Raw genomic sequence first — 19281 nt, forward strand, 5'->3', positions numbered from 1 at the left:
CCCAACCCAGCCTCACATCCACCTCACACCTGATCAGGTGAGAAGTCAGCTCAGGAAGACGAAGATCAGGAAGGCAGCGGGTCCGGATGGAATCAGCTCCAGACTGCTCAGGGATTGTGCAGACCAGCTCCGTCAGGTGGTCCTGCACATCTTCAACCTGAGCCTGAATCTGGAGAGGGTTCCTGAACTGTGGAAGACGTCCTGCATAGTTCCAGTGCCAAAGATCGCACAGCCCAGGGAGTCCAACCACTACAGACCTGTGGCCCTGACTTCTCACCTGATGAAGACCATGGAGAGGCTCATCCTGCACCACCTTCACCCACTGGTGAGCTCAGCAGTGGACCCCCTGCAGTTCGCCTACATGCCCGGCATCGGGGTGGACGATGCCGTCATCTACCTGCTGCACAGATCCCTCTCTCATCTAGAGCAGGCAGGGAACACTGTGAGGGTCATGTTCTTTGACTTCTCCAGTGCTTTCAACACCATCCAGCCAGCACTGTTGAGAGGGAAGATGGAGGGAGCCGGAGTGGACAGTCAGCTGATGGCATGGACCATCAACTACCTCACCAACAGACCACAGTATGTGAGGTGCCATGACTGTATGTCTGATGTGGTAGTCTGCAGCACGGGGGCGCCACAGGGCACGGTCCTCTCACCCTTTCTGTTCAGTCTGTACACCTCAGATTTCAGGTACAACTCGGACCACTGCCACCTACAGAAGTTCTCAGATGATACGGCCATCATCGGATGTGTATCAGATGGGAACGACCAGGAATACAGGGGGGGGTCATCAGTGACTTTGTCTGCTGGTGTGAGAACAACGCACTCCAAATCAACGCCAGCAAGACGAAGGAGATGATCATAGACTTCAGGAGGAAGCCACCCCCTACAGCACCGGTGAACATCCAGGGAAAGGACATGGAGACAGTGGTCTCCTACAAGTACCTGGGTGTTCATCTCAATAACAAGCTGGACTGGACTACAAACACAGACGTCCTGTATAAGAAGGGCCAGAGTCGACTCCACCTGCTGAGGAGACTGAGGTCCTTTGGTGTCTGCAGGACTCTGTTAAAGACTTTTTATGACTCAGTGGTAGCATCTGCCCTTTTCTATGCAGTGGCCTGCTGGGGGGGTGGATGCACCCAAAGGGACAGGAGCAGGATCGACAAACTGGTGCGGAGGTCTAGCTCTGTGTTGGGATGTCCTCTAGAGTCTGTGATGGTTGTGGGTGAGAGGAGGATGTTAGCAAAGCTGACATCCTCCTCTCACCCACCTCCATCACCCTCTGCATGAGTCTGTGGGTGAGCTGAGCAGCTCCTTTAGTCAGAGACTGAAACATCCTCACTGCAGGAAGGAGCGCTTTCACAGCTCATTCATCCCAACAGCAGTTAGACTGTATAACACATCATGATGTCACTTTACCTCCTCTGCCATCACTTTATCCATACAGTCCAGATACATTTTATTTATTACACTCACCCATATAATGCATACCGTGTATGCTGTGTACCTTACCGGCTACAAATGTATATAATATTTTGATATCTGTATATAGTGTTTTGATGTGTGTGTATATGTGTGTATATGTACATGTGTGTATTGACATTGATATATATATTTATGTATATAGTGCTTATGTATATGTGTACAGTTTTTTTTTTTGCTATTTTATTTTACTTTATTCTATTGTATTTTAGATTTAGTTTAGTTATTTGTTTTTACTCATCCTTTTCATTTTTCTCTGTACTGAGCTGCTGTAATGCGCAGATTTCCCCATCGTGGGATCATTAAAGTTTTATCTTATCTTATCTTAAGGTGCCAACCACTGGCTACACTCAAGAACAGGAAGGTCAGAGGTGACCTTAGCAGAAAACATCTTAAAGAGCCTGCACAAAAAATCACTGGACAGACGAAACCAAGATTAACTTGAAGCACAATTATGAGAAGTGAAAAGTTTTGAGAAAGAAAGAGCTTATGATCTGACACGTACCACATCATCTCTCAAACATGGTGGAGGCAATGTTCTGACGTGTCTGTCAGTGGAACCGGGTCACCAGTGTTAACTGATGACGTGACTGCTGATAGAAGCAGAAGGATGATTTCTGAAGCATCGCAGCTATACTCTCTGCTCAGGTTCAGCCAAATGCTGCAAAACCGATTGGACAGCACTTCACAGTGCAAATGCACAATGACCCAAAACACACTGCAAAAACAACAAAGAGTTTCTCAAGGCAAAGTAATAAGATAATCCTCAGAGTCAGTCACCTGAGCACGTGGTGATCACTTATTTTATTAGTTTTCACCTTTGATTTGTTAACAAAAATACAAATCTGCATGAGACGTGTGTGAAATGACAGAAACCAAGCCACTGTACACCTGTTGTACCTGATGAAAATATTTTAACTATTGAATCATTTTACATTGTTTTAGTTTGTTCATTTTCAGAGAAAAGCACTGATCTCACAGCATAATGTGTTGTAGTCAGGTTACAGAGTTTCTCTCATGCTGCTTCATCAGGATTTTAATAGTGTTGCTTTTAGCCTGATCGGCTGCTGCCTTTCAAAAATAAAAGACACATTTGAGGCCAGGACTCTGTGATGTGATGTGTTAAATGTTGATATATGCCATTACTTTATTAAGGAAAATGTGCAGTTCATTCATTTTTGTATGTAATCATGAACTTGTTGGCCACAAAGTTAATCTTCTACCTGTGTGGCAGGATTACGAGCACATTCCACAGTGTTCCACCTTGAATGTGATATTTATGTTCAAGGACCTTTCAGGGAGTTGAATATAATAAGTCGTGAGGACTTCTCTATTATTTCCCTACAGGATGTGACAGTGAGAAAGACACAGGTGCTGTATTCCCTCATCAAATGTGTGCTGGGAAGAAACTTACACTCGACTCTCTTCTCCAGCATCGTGAGCCGGTTGGTGACCTCAGTCTTCAGCTCGTTGATTTTGAAGGCCCTGCACATGGATGGAAGCAGGTGGGAGAGAGAAGGAGGTGTGAGGGAAAAAAGGAGACCTCAGATTCCAATCAACAATTAACAGCCTCTGCAAACTGTCCACAGCACTGAATTAAAGGTCAGAGTCTGCACTTCAACCACATATTGATTACTTGTTTAAAAACCACTGTGGTGACATATGGACAAAATTACAAAAACTTGTGATGATGGACCTAAGTGCGCGTCCCTGCACTGCTCTGCTCCAGCTCTACAGTAAGCTTGTCTTCAGAGATTAGGGGCTGTATGACTGCCCCCTCCCAGCATTGCTGTTCCTCACACTATCACACTTACACAGTGTAAATGTGTGCAGTTAACTGTGGCGTTACTTTTGTGTCCTTATTACAAAATTAAGCAGAAAAGGTTTGATGAAAACAGAAATTTGAGACCCTGTAATTTAGCATTTTTATTGTAAATAAAATGAATTTGTGATTAAACTGAGATTAATCTCCAGGATTGTCTCCAGACCAACAGACGTGCTGGTTAGTCCTGATAGGAGCCTGATAGCTTGGCAGTTAGTAAAGGAGGGAGGGAGCCCACGGAGAAGCCGGAAGATCAACGTGAGGTTATGTTTACACATAACTTCTGTCTTAGTAATGTTATATCTGAACGTTTATTCCATATCAGTTTGTTAACCTCAAACTGTTAATATGTATCCAAACGCCCATCTTCACACCTCATCTGTCACGTAAGGAAGAGCATGCAGAATCTTGCAGAGGTGGATGAAGAACGAGTATCTTCATTTTACAGTTTTGGCTTTTCTGTGTTAGAATAACTGCAAATGAGCAGCACTCCCATAAACGCCTGAATATTCCAGGTAAAAGCAGAAAAGCATTTAGAGGCTCCAGGTTTTCCGATCTTAAAGATCATTCTCCACAGTTTGTTTGTAGTGAAACCACATCATTCAGTAACTACTGCAAAATCCTTTTATTCATATTCACACCAGCAAAGTATCTGCAGTATTACATGCTACTGTACTAGCATGTGCACTGTGGTTGTCTTCTTACATCAGCAGGGTTCCTGCACTGTAGTAAAAGTCAGAATAATCTTTTTTATATAAAAAAGACATTTCAAAATGATGCATAATATTCAGTCTTTCAGCCATAACTACTTGGCTACACAACTATTCAACAGTCAACAAGGTACTTGGTGCTTTTTGGTCACACACTCTTTGGACCACTATGTACTCCGCTCAACTCCACTCATTCCACTGTTACTACATCTCAAAGTTAATAAAGTAAATTAAGTGACAACTTAAAAAACTGATGTACAAAATCCATCTTATTATTTATGTTCTTCTGCTAGTCTTAAAACACAGCAGGCACAAACTCAGTGTTGCAGTAAACCTATGGAAATACAGCATGTTTGACCCTGATCAACCACAGGAACTCTGCGGTGCTTCAGAGTCCTGCCACGGCTAACCCTGCTTTAGTGTCTGATGGCTGAGAATGATAAGAGCTAAAGCACCACGTGTGCAACAAGTGAAAGTTCAAGAGGCCGATGAAGACACAACAGCACCACTGATAACTACTGCAAACATTAATAACTTGCAGATGCTGCATGAAAACTTTCCAGCCTCTTTGGATTATTAAACAGTAAAAAACAGTCATATGAAAGAAAAGCAGCAGCAGAACTTTGTTCTTAGGTCTATCTCAGGTTTTCTAGAGAACAAAAGAACCAAAGATAACCTGATTAAAACAATAACAATAAGGACGGTGTTGGAACCGAGGCTAAAGAACATTTACAGTAAAGTGAGAACATCTGCATGCAGCTACAGCACTGTGTGAGCACACCAGCCTTACCTTGAAAACTGCTCTGCTACCTGCGTCAGTACGTTCTGAAAGAGTTCCTCTTTATCTGAAGAGAGAGCAGGCATGGAGCTGTGTTACATACTCAACCCCCCCCACACACACACACACACACACACTACATGACTAATGGTCTGCATCCACAGACACACACAGAGGGGTTATGGTAAACAACTTGAATCCACTCAGGCAGAATTAGCTGTGTTTGGTGGGTACAAAACAGCTAGAAGAGCTGTGCATCAATAGTCAGGAAAAACACACACACACACACTCACACACACACACACACACACACACTCACACACACACACACACACACACACACACACACACACACACACACACACACACACACACACACACACACACACACACACACACACAGAGGTTATGTAAGCCAGTCACAGAGGCCAAAGCACCAAATGGCTGAAGACAGAAAAGATAAATGAAATGTGTTCCCCTCCCTCTGGCCTCACCGTCAGTGACCAACATAGTGTCTGAAGAGAATAGGAACTCGCTGACAGCTTGATGTGTTAATGAGCCACTTCTGATTCCTCTTACCACACACTGGGGACAGGCAGGACCTACAAACTGCCCTGCTATTGGCTAAAAGCTCCAGCACTGTGGGCAAAGTTCAAAGCCACAGGCCAATAAACTAAGAGCCACAACAAACTGTAAAAAAAAAAAAAGTGTCCATTCAATTACAGGTCAGTGCAGACTAAAGGAAGAACCATAAAAACATTCCTGTCGGTGATCTGACTCGAAGTGAAGGTGTGCATCAGTGAAAACATGTGGAGACAGTCTCAGCTGAACATCTCAGGAGTTCACATCTGTAAGCTGTGTAACAGGTTTTAGCTCACTTAGGAATCTACATGCTTGGAGGATTTGTGAAACACTCACATCTGGAAACGTGAGACTCGAGCTCTGTGCAGCAGGAAGAACTCATCAGCAGAAACAAAACCTTACCAGGTTCTATGATCTAAATACACCCTGAGATTAACAACACATCACAATTACACCATGTCTTCATTTAACAAAGACTGCCAGAGTCAAAGTGCAGAACCAATGTGTGAAAAACCAGCCAACCAACTCCCATGATTCAATAGCTTGTAAAGCCACCTTTACTAGCATTTTCAGTCTCATATTCTGCTCTCACTCTTCTACAGTCACTTTGTGATTTGTTGTGGCAGATTTTTACTTGAAGATTTGATCAAATCAGTGACTGAATAAACTACAGCAGTTTTTTAGGAGGTTACCATCAACAGCCTCTTAAAAAATGAGTCATTTTTCAAGTCATAGGTATCAACAAATCATGTATAAAAACAGATATGTGTTAATGATATTTTACGACATCTTAAGTTTTTCCTCCCAAGTCCCCCAAACACTCTGGCTGGTGAGTGAGTGCCGGCTGTCAGATCACCGGTTACCTCGTGAAGCATCCACGTCTGTTTGCTCTGGAGGAGGCTGGAAAACTGAAAAGGCTCCAACAAGACATTTGGGATGATTTGATGCTCCAACTCTGTGGAACAGTTTGGGGATGGCCCCTTCCTGTTCCAACATGGCTGCACACCAGAGCACAAAGCAGCTCCATAAAGACATGGATGAGCCAGTTTGGTGTGGAAGAACTTGACTGGCCTGCACAGAGTCCTGACCTCAGCCTGATAGAACACCTTTGGGATGGATTAGAGCGGAGTCTGTGAGCCAGGCCTTCTCTCCAACATCAGTGTCTGACCTCACAGATGTGCTTCTGGAAGAATGGTCAAAAATTCCCATAAACACTCCTAAACCTGTGGAAAGACTTCCCAGAAGAGTTGAAGCTGTTATAGGACCAAAGGGTGGGCCCACATCATATTAAAGCCTCTGGATTAAGGATGGATGTTGCACTGTGGCTCGATGATGCACAACCCATGCTCAATGACTCTGGACCACCAAGGCCTCGGTCTCTGACTGCTGCCTGATCCACCAGACTCTCAGGTCCCACATTCATGTTGGACAGTAGTCAGTATACACCTGGTATTAGTGGCTGAAGCAAAATTCTGGTGTGACAGAAGTTTGGTGAGGCCACTGAGGATGTATTTTGGTTGACCTTGATGAGATTCTGGCAAACTGATGACTCGGGAGAGGAAAACAGTCAACTCATGATTTAGTTGGATGGTGGAACTTCTCCTGAATCTCACTGCCTCACATACCAGAGGGGTTGCAGCCCTGCACACTGTGGCCTGCTGGGGGAGCAGCATAACTGCTGCTGACAGGAAGAGACTCGATACGCTCATCAAGGAGGCCAGCTCTGTCCGGGGCTGCTCCCTGGACACTGTGGAGGTGGTGACACAGAGGAGGACGGCAGCAAGGCTGTGCTCCGTGTTGTCGAATGACCCCCACCCCATGTGTGACACTGAGACAGCCTCGAGGAGCTCCATCAGTGACAGGCTGCTGCACCCAAAATGTTTTAGAGCGCAGGTCCTTCCTGCCTGCAGCAGTCCAGCACAGTCCCAGAAATATTACTAGCACTGTACAATACTCCTCATTTCAAATAGTCCAGTATTTATTTAGTGCAATCAACAGATGCAATACAATAATCCATTTTGTAATATAATCTTCATGTAGTATGTTCTGTCCTCCATTATGTACATATTGTTTATACAGATTTTATCATTCTTTCTACTTTACCTTTTATACTTTTATATTTTATTTTTTTTATTTTACCTCTTATACCTCCTCTGTATAATACCTTTGATACCTGCTGATACACTGAATTTCCCCATCATGGGACTAATAAAGGGATTTCTCTCTCTCTCTCTCTCTAACTGAGGTAGTTAATAAATTGTTGGGTGGCTGCACCCTGTGGGTGGATGACATGTGCCATACATTCCTGCATGGTGCAGGGCTATCTTGGTTGACATTCTGCAACACTGCATGGGACATTGGATACTGAAAACATGGCAATCCACGGCAAGAAAAACATCTCATTGGGAGAAACGTCTGCTCACAACCAATTAAATAACAAGCTGTCAGTAAGAACCAATGAATGTTAATTCAGTTCAGTTTTATTCATATAGCACCAAATCACAACAGTCACCTCAAGGCGCTTTGACATGTGATACTTCTATTCAAACATAACAGTCGCCTTGTCTCAATATTTGTTAACCTTGTGCTCATATTTAATGTTATCGGATGGACCTATTTGTGCGTTACTGTATGCATGCGTATGTGTGAAGGTTTTGGAACTCACCAGATAGTTGTCCACCAATCAAAGGCACTACTCGGTACGGTGACCTTCAACACAAAACACACAGAGGTACAGGTTAGCTTTCACAGTGGAGGTGGTGTGAAGCTGGAAAATCTGTCCTCCTCGTACTCAACCGCCTACTTATTTACTCAAGGAGAAAGACACACATGCTGACACACAAACACAAAAACACACACACTAGCTTTTAAAGGAACATAATCAACAGTCAGATGATGTTTGTCAAAATGTTTCATATTTTACCCTTAGATAACATGCACGCACGCACGCACACACACACACACACACACACACACACACTCCCTAGAGGCCAACTCCAAGCCAATTGCACAAGTCATCATCGAGTGTGGGATGTACCAAGGAGCTGCCCTGTCCCCACTGCTGTGCTGCATAGGCCTGAATCCCCTCAGCCAGATCATCAACAAGACTGGCTACGGATACCATCTATGTAATGGAGTGAACATCAGCCACCTCCTATACATGGATTCAACTCGATTCAATTCAATTTTTTAATTTAACCTTTATTTTACCAGGTAAAATGTTTGAGAACCAGTTCTCATTTACAAACATGACCTGGCCGAGAGGCCCCGATAGAATCAAGTCCACTACACATAGCTACACATAAACATATACAAAAAAATCAATCAATCAATAAATAAATCTGAGATTAACATGGAACATGCATGTAAATCATGACAACTGGATAAAAAGCAGGAATGAGTAGAAGAATAGATGAGTTAGCATAAAGGGGGGAAAGGGGATGCTAACGTGTGTGTGATTGTACACATGTATGAATGAATATAGGAGAAAGTGTATGTGGGTATGTAAATTAGTGTCATCTGGGGTGATCAGCATGAGCAACAGTCAACTATGATGTGTTGAATTTTATGGTTGAAAATAGTCAGAGATGTTAAAGTTCCAAGTTTGAGGGAGCTTTGTAAAGTATTCCAGTCATTTACTGCTGGAAAGGAGTTGCAGCCAAAAACAGTAGAGGTATTGAAAATGGTGAGCTGGATGTATTCACTTGACCTTGTAGGATATGGGCTACATGAAGAAGAGATGACAGATAAGGTGGTGTCTTGCCCAGGATTGTCTTATAGATGAAGTGAAAGTGATGGAGCCACCAGGTATGAAGGGAGGGCCAGCCTACCAGTTTATAGAGGAGATGAGTGTGGAAAGGCACATTAGTGGCAAAGCAGATGGCTGAGTGATGAAGAGTGTCCAGTTTTCTGACAGTGCTTGATGCCATTTTGTAGATGATGTCACCATAGCCCAGAATTGGGAGTATTGTCATCTTGACAAGAGCGTGCTTGGCAGCATGAGTGAAGGAGGCTTTGTTGCAGAAGAGGAAACCTAATCTGGCTTTGATTTTTGTCTGAAGATGTTGATGTGTGTGGTGAAGGACAGAGATGAATCCAGCCAGATGCCTAGGTATTTGTATGATTTAACGTACTCCAAAGCTGTGCCATTGGCACAGCTAATCTTGGGGGGATCAGAGGCCTCATTTTTTAACCAAAGATGATGCATTTGGTGTTACTGGTGTTAAGACGGAGATGGAGGTTGTGAAAGGACTGTTCTACAGAGATGAGTCTGAGTGAAGTGTAGATGTTGCAGAACATAGTGAAGGTCCAGCATAGGATGGTATCATCAGCATAAAGATGGATTTGGGAATTGCCAGCAGCTTTGGCTACATCATTAATGTAGATGGAGAACAATGTTGGTCCCAAGATGGAGCCCTGAGGCACACCTTTGGAGATGGTTAATGGTTCCGACTAGGGCTGCAACGATTCATCGATTAACTCGATTAAATCGATTCTAAAAATTTATCGACACAAATTTACTGTGTCGATGCTTCGTTTAAACTCTGCCGCGCTCAGCTGTCTCGGTGTAAGCGGCGCTCCTCACTAGCATTAGCAGCATTAGTGCTGACGTTTTTTTGTGGGTTTATTGGGGGCTGGCAAACCAACATAGAACTGCATTACCGCCACCTACTGGACTGGAGTGTGAATCACTCACGTATACACAAGCACACATTCTAAAAAGCTCTCCGTCGCTGCGATGGATTTCATTTAACACAGAGTGGATCATCTAGAGTTGCCACCTGTCTCGTAAAATACAGAACCCCGTATGTTACGGGACTCCGTGGAATACGGCTCCGTAACATGCCGTGTTCCGTACTTTACGGGACGGGTGGCAACTGTCGCTGACATGCATTTCCACGCCTCCACTGCTCTCTGTGTGTCTGTGTGTGTTGTGCTCGCTGAGAATTTCAGCTGCTATTTTTGTCTTTACTTCAGCTGTAGCTACCAGAACTGGTTTGCTAGCGAGCGCGGGCCATTAGCACTAGCGATGGTTCGGTACCGGAAGGCCCGCCCCCCAGGACCGAGGGGCTCCTTCAAAATATTTTTTATACTTTAATCCCTTATTAGTGACTAAATATAGACCTGCAGTAGAAACGTATTTTCGAGAATGCTTGTGAATACAAAGCATTACACCATTACTCACACATGCGCCATGGCTCCAGCAGCCACTAGTTTTTCAAAACACTCATAGCAGGCAGCGGTTTTAACTGCGCAAGCACAAAGAGGCGAAGCTGTGACGGTGAGCTCAAGTAGTGAAAAAGGAAACGTTTTTGGCTGTCACTTGGTGTTGGCTCTCACTGCGGTATTGTATCACTTCCTGTTCCTGTTTCGGAGCACAGTGTTTTGCTGTCTGTTAGCTGTTATATCTGTATAACTCGATTTATCTGGATAATAACATATTTTAGTGTAATCTTCAACTACTTTAAATAGCATACTCTTTGCTGAATCACCTGTATTCACATTACTCACTTTATTTGTTTTTAGAAATTCGCTAGCTTAGCTCAGCTAGTAGCTTAGCCCTTAGCCGACTCACTACCAGCATGGCTTCTTCTCCTGTCTCTCCTGCACTTTCCTGCTCTGGGTGTCACATGTTTAGTTACTCCTCGGCCTCCTTTAGCAGTAACAGTACTTGTAATAAATGTAGTCTGTTTGTAGCTCTGGAGGCCAGGCTTTCTGAACTGGAGACTGGGCTCCGCACCCTGGAAAATCCTACATCTAGTCAGGCCCCTATAGCGGGTGCGGACCATGGTAGCTTAGCCGCCGTTAGCTCCCCCCCAGCAGATCCCAAGCAGCAGGGAAAACAGGCCAGCTGGGTGACGGTGAGGAGGAAGCGTAGTCCTAAGCAGAAGCCCCGGGTACACCACCAACCTGTTCACGTCTCTAACCGTTTTTCTCCATTCGGCGACACACCCGCCGAGGAACAAACTCTGGTTATTGGTGACTCTGTTTTGAGAAACGTGAAGCTAGAGACACCGGCGACCATAGTCAAATGTCTTCCAGGGGCCAGAGCAGGCGACATTCATGGAAATTTGAAACTGCTGGCTAAGGCTAATCGTAGATTTGGTAAGATCTTTATTCACGTCGGCAGTAATGACACCCGGTTACGCCAATCGGAGGTCACTAAAATTAATATTGACTCGGTGTGTAACTTTGCAAAAACGATGTCGGACTCTGTAGTTTTCTCTGGGCCCCTCCCCAATCAGACCAGGAGCGACATGTTTAGCCGCATGTTCTCCTTGAATCGCTGGCTGTCTGAGTGGTGTCCAAAAAATGACGTGGGCTTCATAGATAACTGGCAAAGTTTCTGGGGAAAACCTGGTCTTGTTAGGAGAGACGGCATCCATCCCACTTTGGATGGAGCAGCTCTCATTTCTAGAAATCTGGCCAAATTTATTAACCCTCCTAAAAACTGACTACCCAGGGTTGAGACCAGGAAGCAGAGTTGCAGTCTTACACGCCTCTCTGCAGCTTCTCTCCTCCTGCCATCCCCCCAAAACCCCATCCCCATAGAGTCGGTGCCTGCTCCCAGACCACCAAAAAACAAAGCGAAAATCAGCAAAAAGCTATTTAAACATAAAAATTCAAAAACAATAAATAATACAGCTTCATCAACTGCACCAAAGAATAAAACAATTAAATGTGGATTGTTAAACATTAGGTCTCTCTCTTCCAAGTCCCTATTAGTAAATGATTTAATAATTGATCAACGTATTGATTTATTCTGCCTTACAGAAACCTGGTTACAGCAGGATGAATATGTTAGTTTAAATGAATCAACACCCCCGAGTCACAGTAACTGTCAGAATGCTCGAAGCACAGGTCGAGGAGGAGGATTAGCTGCAATCTTCAATTCCAGCTTATTAATTAATCAAAGACCCAGACAAAGTTTTCATTCTTTTGAAAGCCTGACTCTTAGTCTTGTCCATACTAATTGGGAAAATCAAAAACCTGTTTTATTTGTTATTATCTATCGTCCACCTGGTCCCTACTCAGAGTTTCTGTCTGATTTCTCAGACTTTTTATCTGATTTAGTGCTCAGTTCAGATAAAATCATTATAGTGGGTGATTTTAACATCCATGTAGATGCTGAGAATGACAGCCTCAACACTGCATTTAATCTATTGTTAGATTCAATTGGCTTCTCTCAAAATGTAAAGGAGCCCACCCACCACTTTAATCATACTCTGGATCTTGTCCTGACATATGGCATAGAAACTGAAGACTTAACAGTATTCCCTGAAAGCCCCCTCCTGTCTGATCATTTCTTAGTAACATTTACATTTACTTTAATGGATTACACAGCAGTGGGGAATAAGTTTTATTACAGTAGAAGTCTTTCTGAAAGTGCTGTAACTAAGTTTAAGGATCTAATTCCTTCATTGTTATGCTCTTCAGTGCCATGTGCCAACACAGTGCAGAGCAGCTACCTAAACTCTGCTCCCAGTGAGGTCGATTATCTCGTCAATAGTTTTACATCCTCACTGCGTATAACTTTGGATACTGTGGCACCTCTGAAAAGGAAAGCTTCAAATCAGAAGTGCCTGACTCCGTGGTATAATTCACAAACGCACAGCTTAAAGCAGATAACCCGAAAGCTGGAGAGGGAATGGCGTCTCACTAAATTAGAAGATGCTCATTTAGCCTGGAAAAAGAGTTTGTTGCTCTATAAAAAAGCCCTCCGTAAAGCTAGGACATCTTACTATTCATCATTAATTGAAGAAAATAAGAACAACCCCAGGTTTCTTTTCAGCACTGTAGCCAGGCTGACAAAGAGTCAGAGCTCTGTAGAGCCGAGTATTCCTTTCACTTTAACTAGTAGTGACTTCATGGATTTCTTTACAAATAAAATTTTAGACATTCGAGAAAAAATTATTCATAACCATCTCAAAGATTATTCTTCATGTTCGGCTGCTTTCAGCACTGCTGGTATTTGTTTTGACTCTTTTGCTCCAGTTGATCTTTCAGAGTTAACTTCAATAGTTACTTCCTCCAAACCAGCAACATGTTTATTAGATCCCATTCCTACTAGACTGTTCAAAGAAGTCTTTCCAATTATTGATGCTTCAATCTTAAAAATGATCAATCAGTCTTTATTAGTTGGCTATGTACCACAGACCTTCAAGGTGGCTGTAATTAAACCTCTACTTAAAAAGCCATCACTTGACCCAGCTGTCTTAGCTAATTATAGGCCAATCTCCAACCTTCCTTTTCTCTCAAAGATCCTTGAAAGAGTAGTTGTAAAACAGCTAACTGATCATCTGCAGAGGAACGGTTTATTTGAAGAGTTTCAGTCAGGTTTCAGAATTCAGTACAGAAACAGCATTAGTGAAGGTTACCAATGATCTTCTTAGAGCCTCTGACAGTGGACTCATCTCTGTTCTTGTCCTGTTGGACCTCAGTGCAGCTTTGATACTGTTGACCATAACATTTTATTACAGAGATTAGAGCTTGCTATAGGTATTAAAGGTACTGCACTGCAGTGGTTTGAATCATATTTATCTCATAGACTCCAATTTGTTCATGTAAATGGGGAGTCTTCTTCACACACTAAGGTTAATTATGGAGTTCCACAGGGTTCTGTGCTAGGACCAATTTTATTTACATTATACATGCTTCCCTTAGGCAGTATTATTAGAAAGCACTGCATACATTTTCATTGTTATGCAGATGATACTCAGCTTTACCTATCAATGAAGCCAGATGACACACATCAATTAATTAAACTGCAGGAATGTCTTAAAGACATTAAGGCCTGGATGACCTCTAATTTCCTGCTTCTAAATTCAGATAAAACTGAAATTCTTGTTCTCGGCCCCACAAATCTTAGAAACATGGTGTCTAACCAGATACTTACTCTGGATGGCATTACTTTGGCCTCCAGTAACACTGTGAGAAATCTTGGAGTCATTTTTGACCAGGATATGTCCTTCAATGCACATATTAAACAAATATGTAGGACCGCTTTTTTGCATTTGCGCAATATTTCTAAAATTAGAAACATCCTTTCTCAGAGTGATGCTGAAAAGCTCATTCATGCATTTATTACTTCTAGGCTGGACTATTGTAATTCATTATTATCAGGCTGTCCTAAAAGCTTCCTGAAAAGCCTTCAGCTGATCCAAAATGCTGCACCTAGAGTACTGACAGGGACTAGAAAGAGAGAGCAGATTTCTCCCATATTGGCTTCTCTTCATTGGCTCCCTGTTAAATCTAGAATAGAATTTAAAATCCTTCTCCTCACATACAAGGTCTTGAATAATCAGGCACCATCTTATCTCAAAGACCTCATAGTACCATATCACCCCAACAGAGCACTTCGCTCTCAGACTGCTGGCTTACTTGTGGTTCCTAGGATACTTAAGAGTAGAATGGGAGGCAGAGCCTTCAGCTTTCAGGCCCCTCTTCTGTGGAACCAGCTCCCAGCTTGGATTCGGGAGACAGACACCCTCTCTATTTTTAAGATTAGGCTTAAAACTTTCCTTTTTGATAAAGCTTATAGTTAGGGCTGGATCAGGTGACCCTGAACCATCCCTTAGTTATGCTGCTATAGGCCTAGTCTGCTGGGGGGTTCACATAATGCACTGTTTCTCATTCAACTTATTTACTTTGTTTATACTCCACTCTGCATTTAATCATTAATTGATATTAATCTCTGGCTCTCTTCCACAGCATGTCTTTCTCTCCCCTCAGCCCAACCGGTCGCGGCAGATGACTGCCCCTCCCTGAGCCTGGTTCTGCTGGAGGTTTCTTCCTGTTAAAAGGGAGTTTTTCCTTTCCACTGTCGCCAAGTGCTGCTCATAGGGGGTCGTTTTGACTGTTGGGTTTTCTCTGTATTATTGTAGGGTCTTTACCCACAATACAAAGCGCCTTGAGGCGACAGTTTGTTGTGATTTGGTGCTATATAAATAAAAATTGAATTGAATTGAATTGAATTGAATTGAATTGAATTGAATTGAATTGAATTGAAGTTTTTCCAGCGTCCAAAACAGCAGCTTTTTCTTTTAGTAACCACCATTAAATCTGTGAAACAGCTGGAGGTCCTTCATCAAGCACCTGATCAGCAAGTGTTAAGGTGAAGAAAAGAGAACTTTGTAGCTGCTCCATTCACCGCTGTTTGTTCACATGGCGAGAAACTGCATTACGGAAGTTAAAATATGCAGATAAACTGTTAATAAAAAAAAGTATTTCTTATCCGATTACTCGATTAATCGCTGGAATAATCGATAGAATACTCGATTACTAAAATAATCGTTTTATGCAGCCCTAGTTCCGACAATAAGCTGTTTTCTGTTTTCAGCTGTTGGACACGTCAGCTAGATAGCTGGAAAACCAGTCACAGCAGGTGACCTCTACTGTTTTTGGCTGCAATGCTGGAAAGTCAACCTAAGAGGATCCTATGATCGACTTTGAAGAGGGGGAAGATCATGGTTGATTTCCAGTCAGAAGGAAAGACAGAAAGCTGTAGAGACAGGTTAAATATTCTTGTGATCGGAGCAGCAATGGTGTGAGTGGATGCTTTTAAGAAGATCAAAGCCAGCAGATTTTTTTGGGTCTGTTTTTGTGAGTTTACCCAGCCCTTCTGAAAAAGAGAGACATTTGAAGGAGAAACCAGTATTACTGGAAAGGAAAGGCTGAGCATCAGGTAAGGTAGTGACTGGGTCTGGAATAGTAAAAGCTTTGGTTGAATTAACAAAGGAAAGGTTGAGGAGTGAACAATGTTGTTGAATACCATAGAGATTGGCAGGTGGGGAGTTTGTTTTCCATGGACTTGACCGTTTTCCAGAACTTCCTTGCATCAGAGCCACAGGTGGTGAATTTCTCCTTAAAGTAGGAGATTTTGGCATTCCTGATTGCCTGTGTGGCTTTTTTCCAACATTGCTTGAAGGCAAACAGGAGATTGAGAAGAACAGGCTTTTCGCCAAAGGGTGTTCTTTTTATGGATGAGCTCTGCCAGGTCATGGGAGAACCATGGGCTGTAACAATTTTTAGTCCTAAATCTTTTCATAGAGGCGTTTTTATTGATGATCAGACGGAGTGTATTCTTAAAATAGGACCAGGCATCATCTAGGGAGTGGATAGAATTGATTGTGTCCCAAGGCACTGCCCCAACATCTAGAAGAAAGGCCTTTATGTCAAGTTTCTTCAGAGAGCACTTTGTCACAATCACTGGTCTATTAGCAGCGCAGCCAGAGTGTGATCACTCATTTGGCTGAAAACTCCAGATTTGTAGTTAGATGGGGTGTTATTGAGAATGAGATCTATCAGTGTGGAGGATGAGGGAGATTTGAGGTTGGGGCTGGTAGGCTCAGTTATAATTTGGGAGCAGTTCAGAGCATCAAATTGCTGCTGAACTATGTCTGGGGGGTGGATCATATCCCAAATTAGATCACCAAAAGAACAAATTCAGAGGTGATAAATGGAGCTAGGAGTTCACTAAAGGTGGTTAGTGAAGGAGCTGGGGCAGAGGATGTTCTGTAGCAGACAGCAACAGTGAGAAAGAAACTTGTTGAGAGTTTAACTTTTACCACCAGTAACTCAAATTGCTTGGGGACTGACTTAGAAAGAGTAACAGTGCAATGCAGATGGTCTTAGCTACACCAGCTCCCCTGAAGGCTCTATCCTAATGAAATACATTGTAGCCTGGTGTCAAGATATCATGGCCAGTGTTTGTTTCCTTAAGCCAGGATTCAGAGATGGCTGAGACATTGGAGTTAGAAGTATGTACCAGTGCTTTTTAAATTATTAAAGTGCCTAGAATTTAACAGACAATGGATGTTTACATGTAAAAAACCCAAAAATTTATGATCACAGAAATCACTGAATACGAAATGAGTTGAAGTGGGCTTTTCTCAAGCAGGCCCAGGATTTGGGTGAACATTACCCAAGAAAAGTAACGTGAGTATGATTAATATGCACCTGAGAGCAATATCAAAACAGTTTGGTTGATTATCTTTCACAGAGGGTGTGTCCACAAGCAAACAGTGTGAACCAAAAAGCTGATCCAGTAACATGAGTGGATAGAGTTAAGTTAAGATGAGATACCTGAACTGTAGGAAGTCCAACAATTTTGGTGATCCAGTAGGATGAGACATCTCTGGGGAGTAGAGTGAAATCCAGTGTTCTGCTACCATGGCATACAGTAGTAGCTCCAGATAAACTAAGAGGCTCAGGAACATGGGTCTGAGTGTGTAGCGAAATGACAAACAGTAATATATAGAAAGCCACTGGAATGCATGGCAGGCTAAGTGTGGTGGCAAGTGTAGTAGACAGGTGATAGTAGATGGAGGGCTAGGCTGAAGCAACAGAGGCCCAGGCTGTAAAAGGTAGAAGGCTAAGCTAATACTAGAAAGGTTCCCTGCTGCAGCAGGTGGAAGCCCAGTCTAAAGTTTGTTGTGGTTCAGGCTGAAACAGATGGAAGGCCAGGGCCAACAGAGGTCCAGGCCAGCAAATGGATACCAAATCCAAGTCAGCAAAGGCCCAGGCTGCAGCAGGTGGAGGGCCAGGCTGAAGCCAGCAGAAGTACAGGATGAAGCTAGCAGAAGTCCAAGCTGTAGCTGGTGGAAGGCCAGGTTGAAGCTAGCTGAGGTCCAGGCTGAATTCAATTCAATTTTATTTATATGGTGCCAAATCACAACAAACAGTTGCCTCAAGGTGCATTATGAGCAGCACTTGGCGACAGCAGGAAGAAAAATTCCCCTTTAACAGGAAGAAACCTCCAGCAGAACCAGGCTCAGGGAGGGGCAGTCATCTGCTGCGACCTGTTGGGGGTGATGACAGAGAGACAGGACAAATGACATACTGTGGAAGAGAGCTAGAGAGACAAGAAAGCTCCTTACCATGCATGGAGGGTTTCACCCCAAATCCAGCACCCTGAGACTGTACGCTAAAGGGAAGGAAGGAGGCCGAGGGCTAGTGAGTGTCAGAACCACTATTGTAGATGAAACAACAAAGATCCATGAGTACATCAGGAAGATGGCCACGAAGGATCATGTGCTTAGTGAATACCTCAGGCAGCAGAAACCAGAGAAAGAAGAGGAGGAAGAACAGGAACCATCATGCAAGGACAGGCCTCCCCACGACATGTACCACAGGTGGATAGAAGAATTGGCTGACATAGAAAAATCCTACTAATGGCTGGACAAAGCTGGACTGACAGACAGCACAGAGGCACTAATCATGGCAGCTAAGGAAGGGTGGAGTGCCCTCTCCGGCTCAGGGACAAGTTGCTGCTCCAAGTGGAGGAATTTAAGTATTTCGGGGTCTTGTTCACGAGTGATGGGAGAAGAGCGCGTGAGATCTACAGATGGATCGGTGCTGCGTCTGCAGTGATGAGGACACAGCACCAGTCTGTTGTGGTGAAGAGGGAGCTGAGTGTGAAAGTGAAGCTGTTGATCTAAGTTCCTACCCTCACCTATGGTCATGAGCTTTAGGTAGTAACCAGTGGTGGCAAAAGTACTGACATTCTGTACTTAAGTAGAAGTACAAGTACTTGTGTTAAAAACTACTCTGGTAAAAGTTGAAGTACTGGTTCAACTTCTGTACTCAAGTAAAAGTAAAAAAGTACAGACTCTGAAATCTACTCAAAGTAAGAAAGTAAAGGTATCTCCTTGGAGGACGTTTCTACCTCTTTCTTACATCTTCCTCCATCTGAGTGAAGTTATCGCTCATTCTTTGCTGTCCCTTAAAATATAGCAGCTGTTCTGTTAGCTAGCAGACACACTGTGTGACAAACTGCACACACTTTTTTTGTCCTTTACGTTTTCTGTCATTTATTTTCCTCACCGTTCCAGCGTGCAGCCTCTATGTAAAGCGCAACTTCCTCTGGCTTTTTCCGGTCTCCGAGCGACCGTTGCAGGAGCCCC

General features: G+C 43.4%; 1 protein-coding gene across 5 annotated transcripts in view; it reads right to left on the reverse strand.

Annotated features, from left to right (window-relative positions):
- The window catches only part of pde9aa (phosphodiesterase 9aa), an 87128-nt gene that overhangs the window by 23803 nt on the left and 44044 nt on the right, over positions 1 to 19281 (reverse strand). For 4 of the 5 annotated variants that reach the window (XM_030724415.1, XM_030724418.1, XM_030724417.1 and 1 more), the window contains 3 exons: positions 8043 to 8086; positions 4808 to 4862; positions 2900 to 2970 (listed from right to left, as the gene is read on the reverse strand). In XM_030724415.1, the coding sequence (XP_030580275.1) occupies positions 2900 to 2970; positions 4808 to 4862; positions 8043 to 8086 (170 nt within the window). Of the gene's footprint in view, positions 1 to 2899; positions 2971 to 4807; positions 4863 to 5289; positions 5367 to 8042; positions 8087 to 19281 lie in introns of those variants that run through there. The other variant, XM_030724419.1, reaches the window with a different exon arrangement.

Source organism: Archocentrus centrarchus, unplaced genomic scaffold (genome assembly GCF_007364275.1).
Source record: "Archocentrus centrarchus isolate MPI-CPG fArcCen1 unplaced genomic scaffold, fArcCen1 scaffold_36_ctg1, whole genome shotgun sequence".
Lineage (NCBI taxonomy): Eukaryota > Metazoa > Chordata > Actinopteri > Cichliformes > Cichlidae > Archocentrus > Archocentrus centrarchus.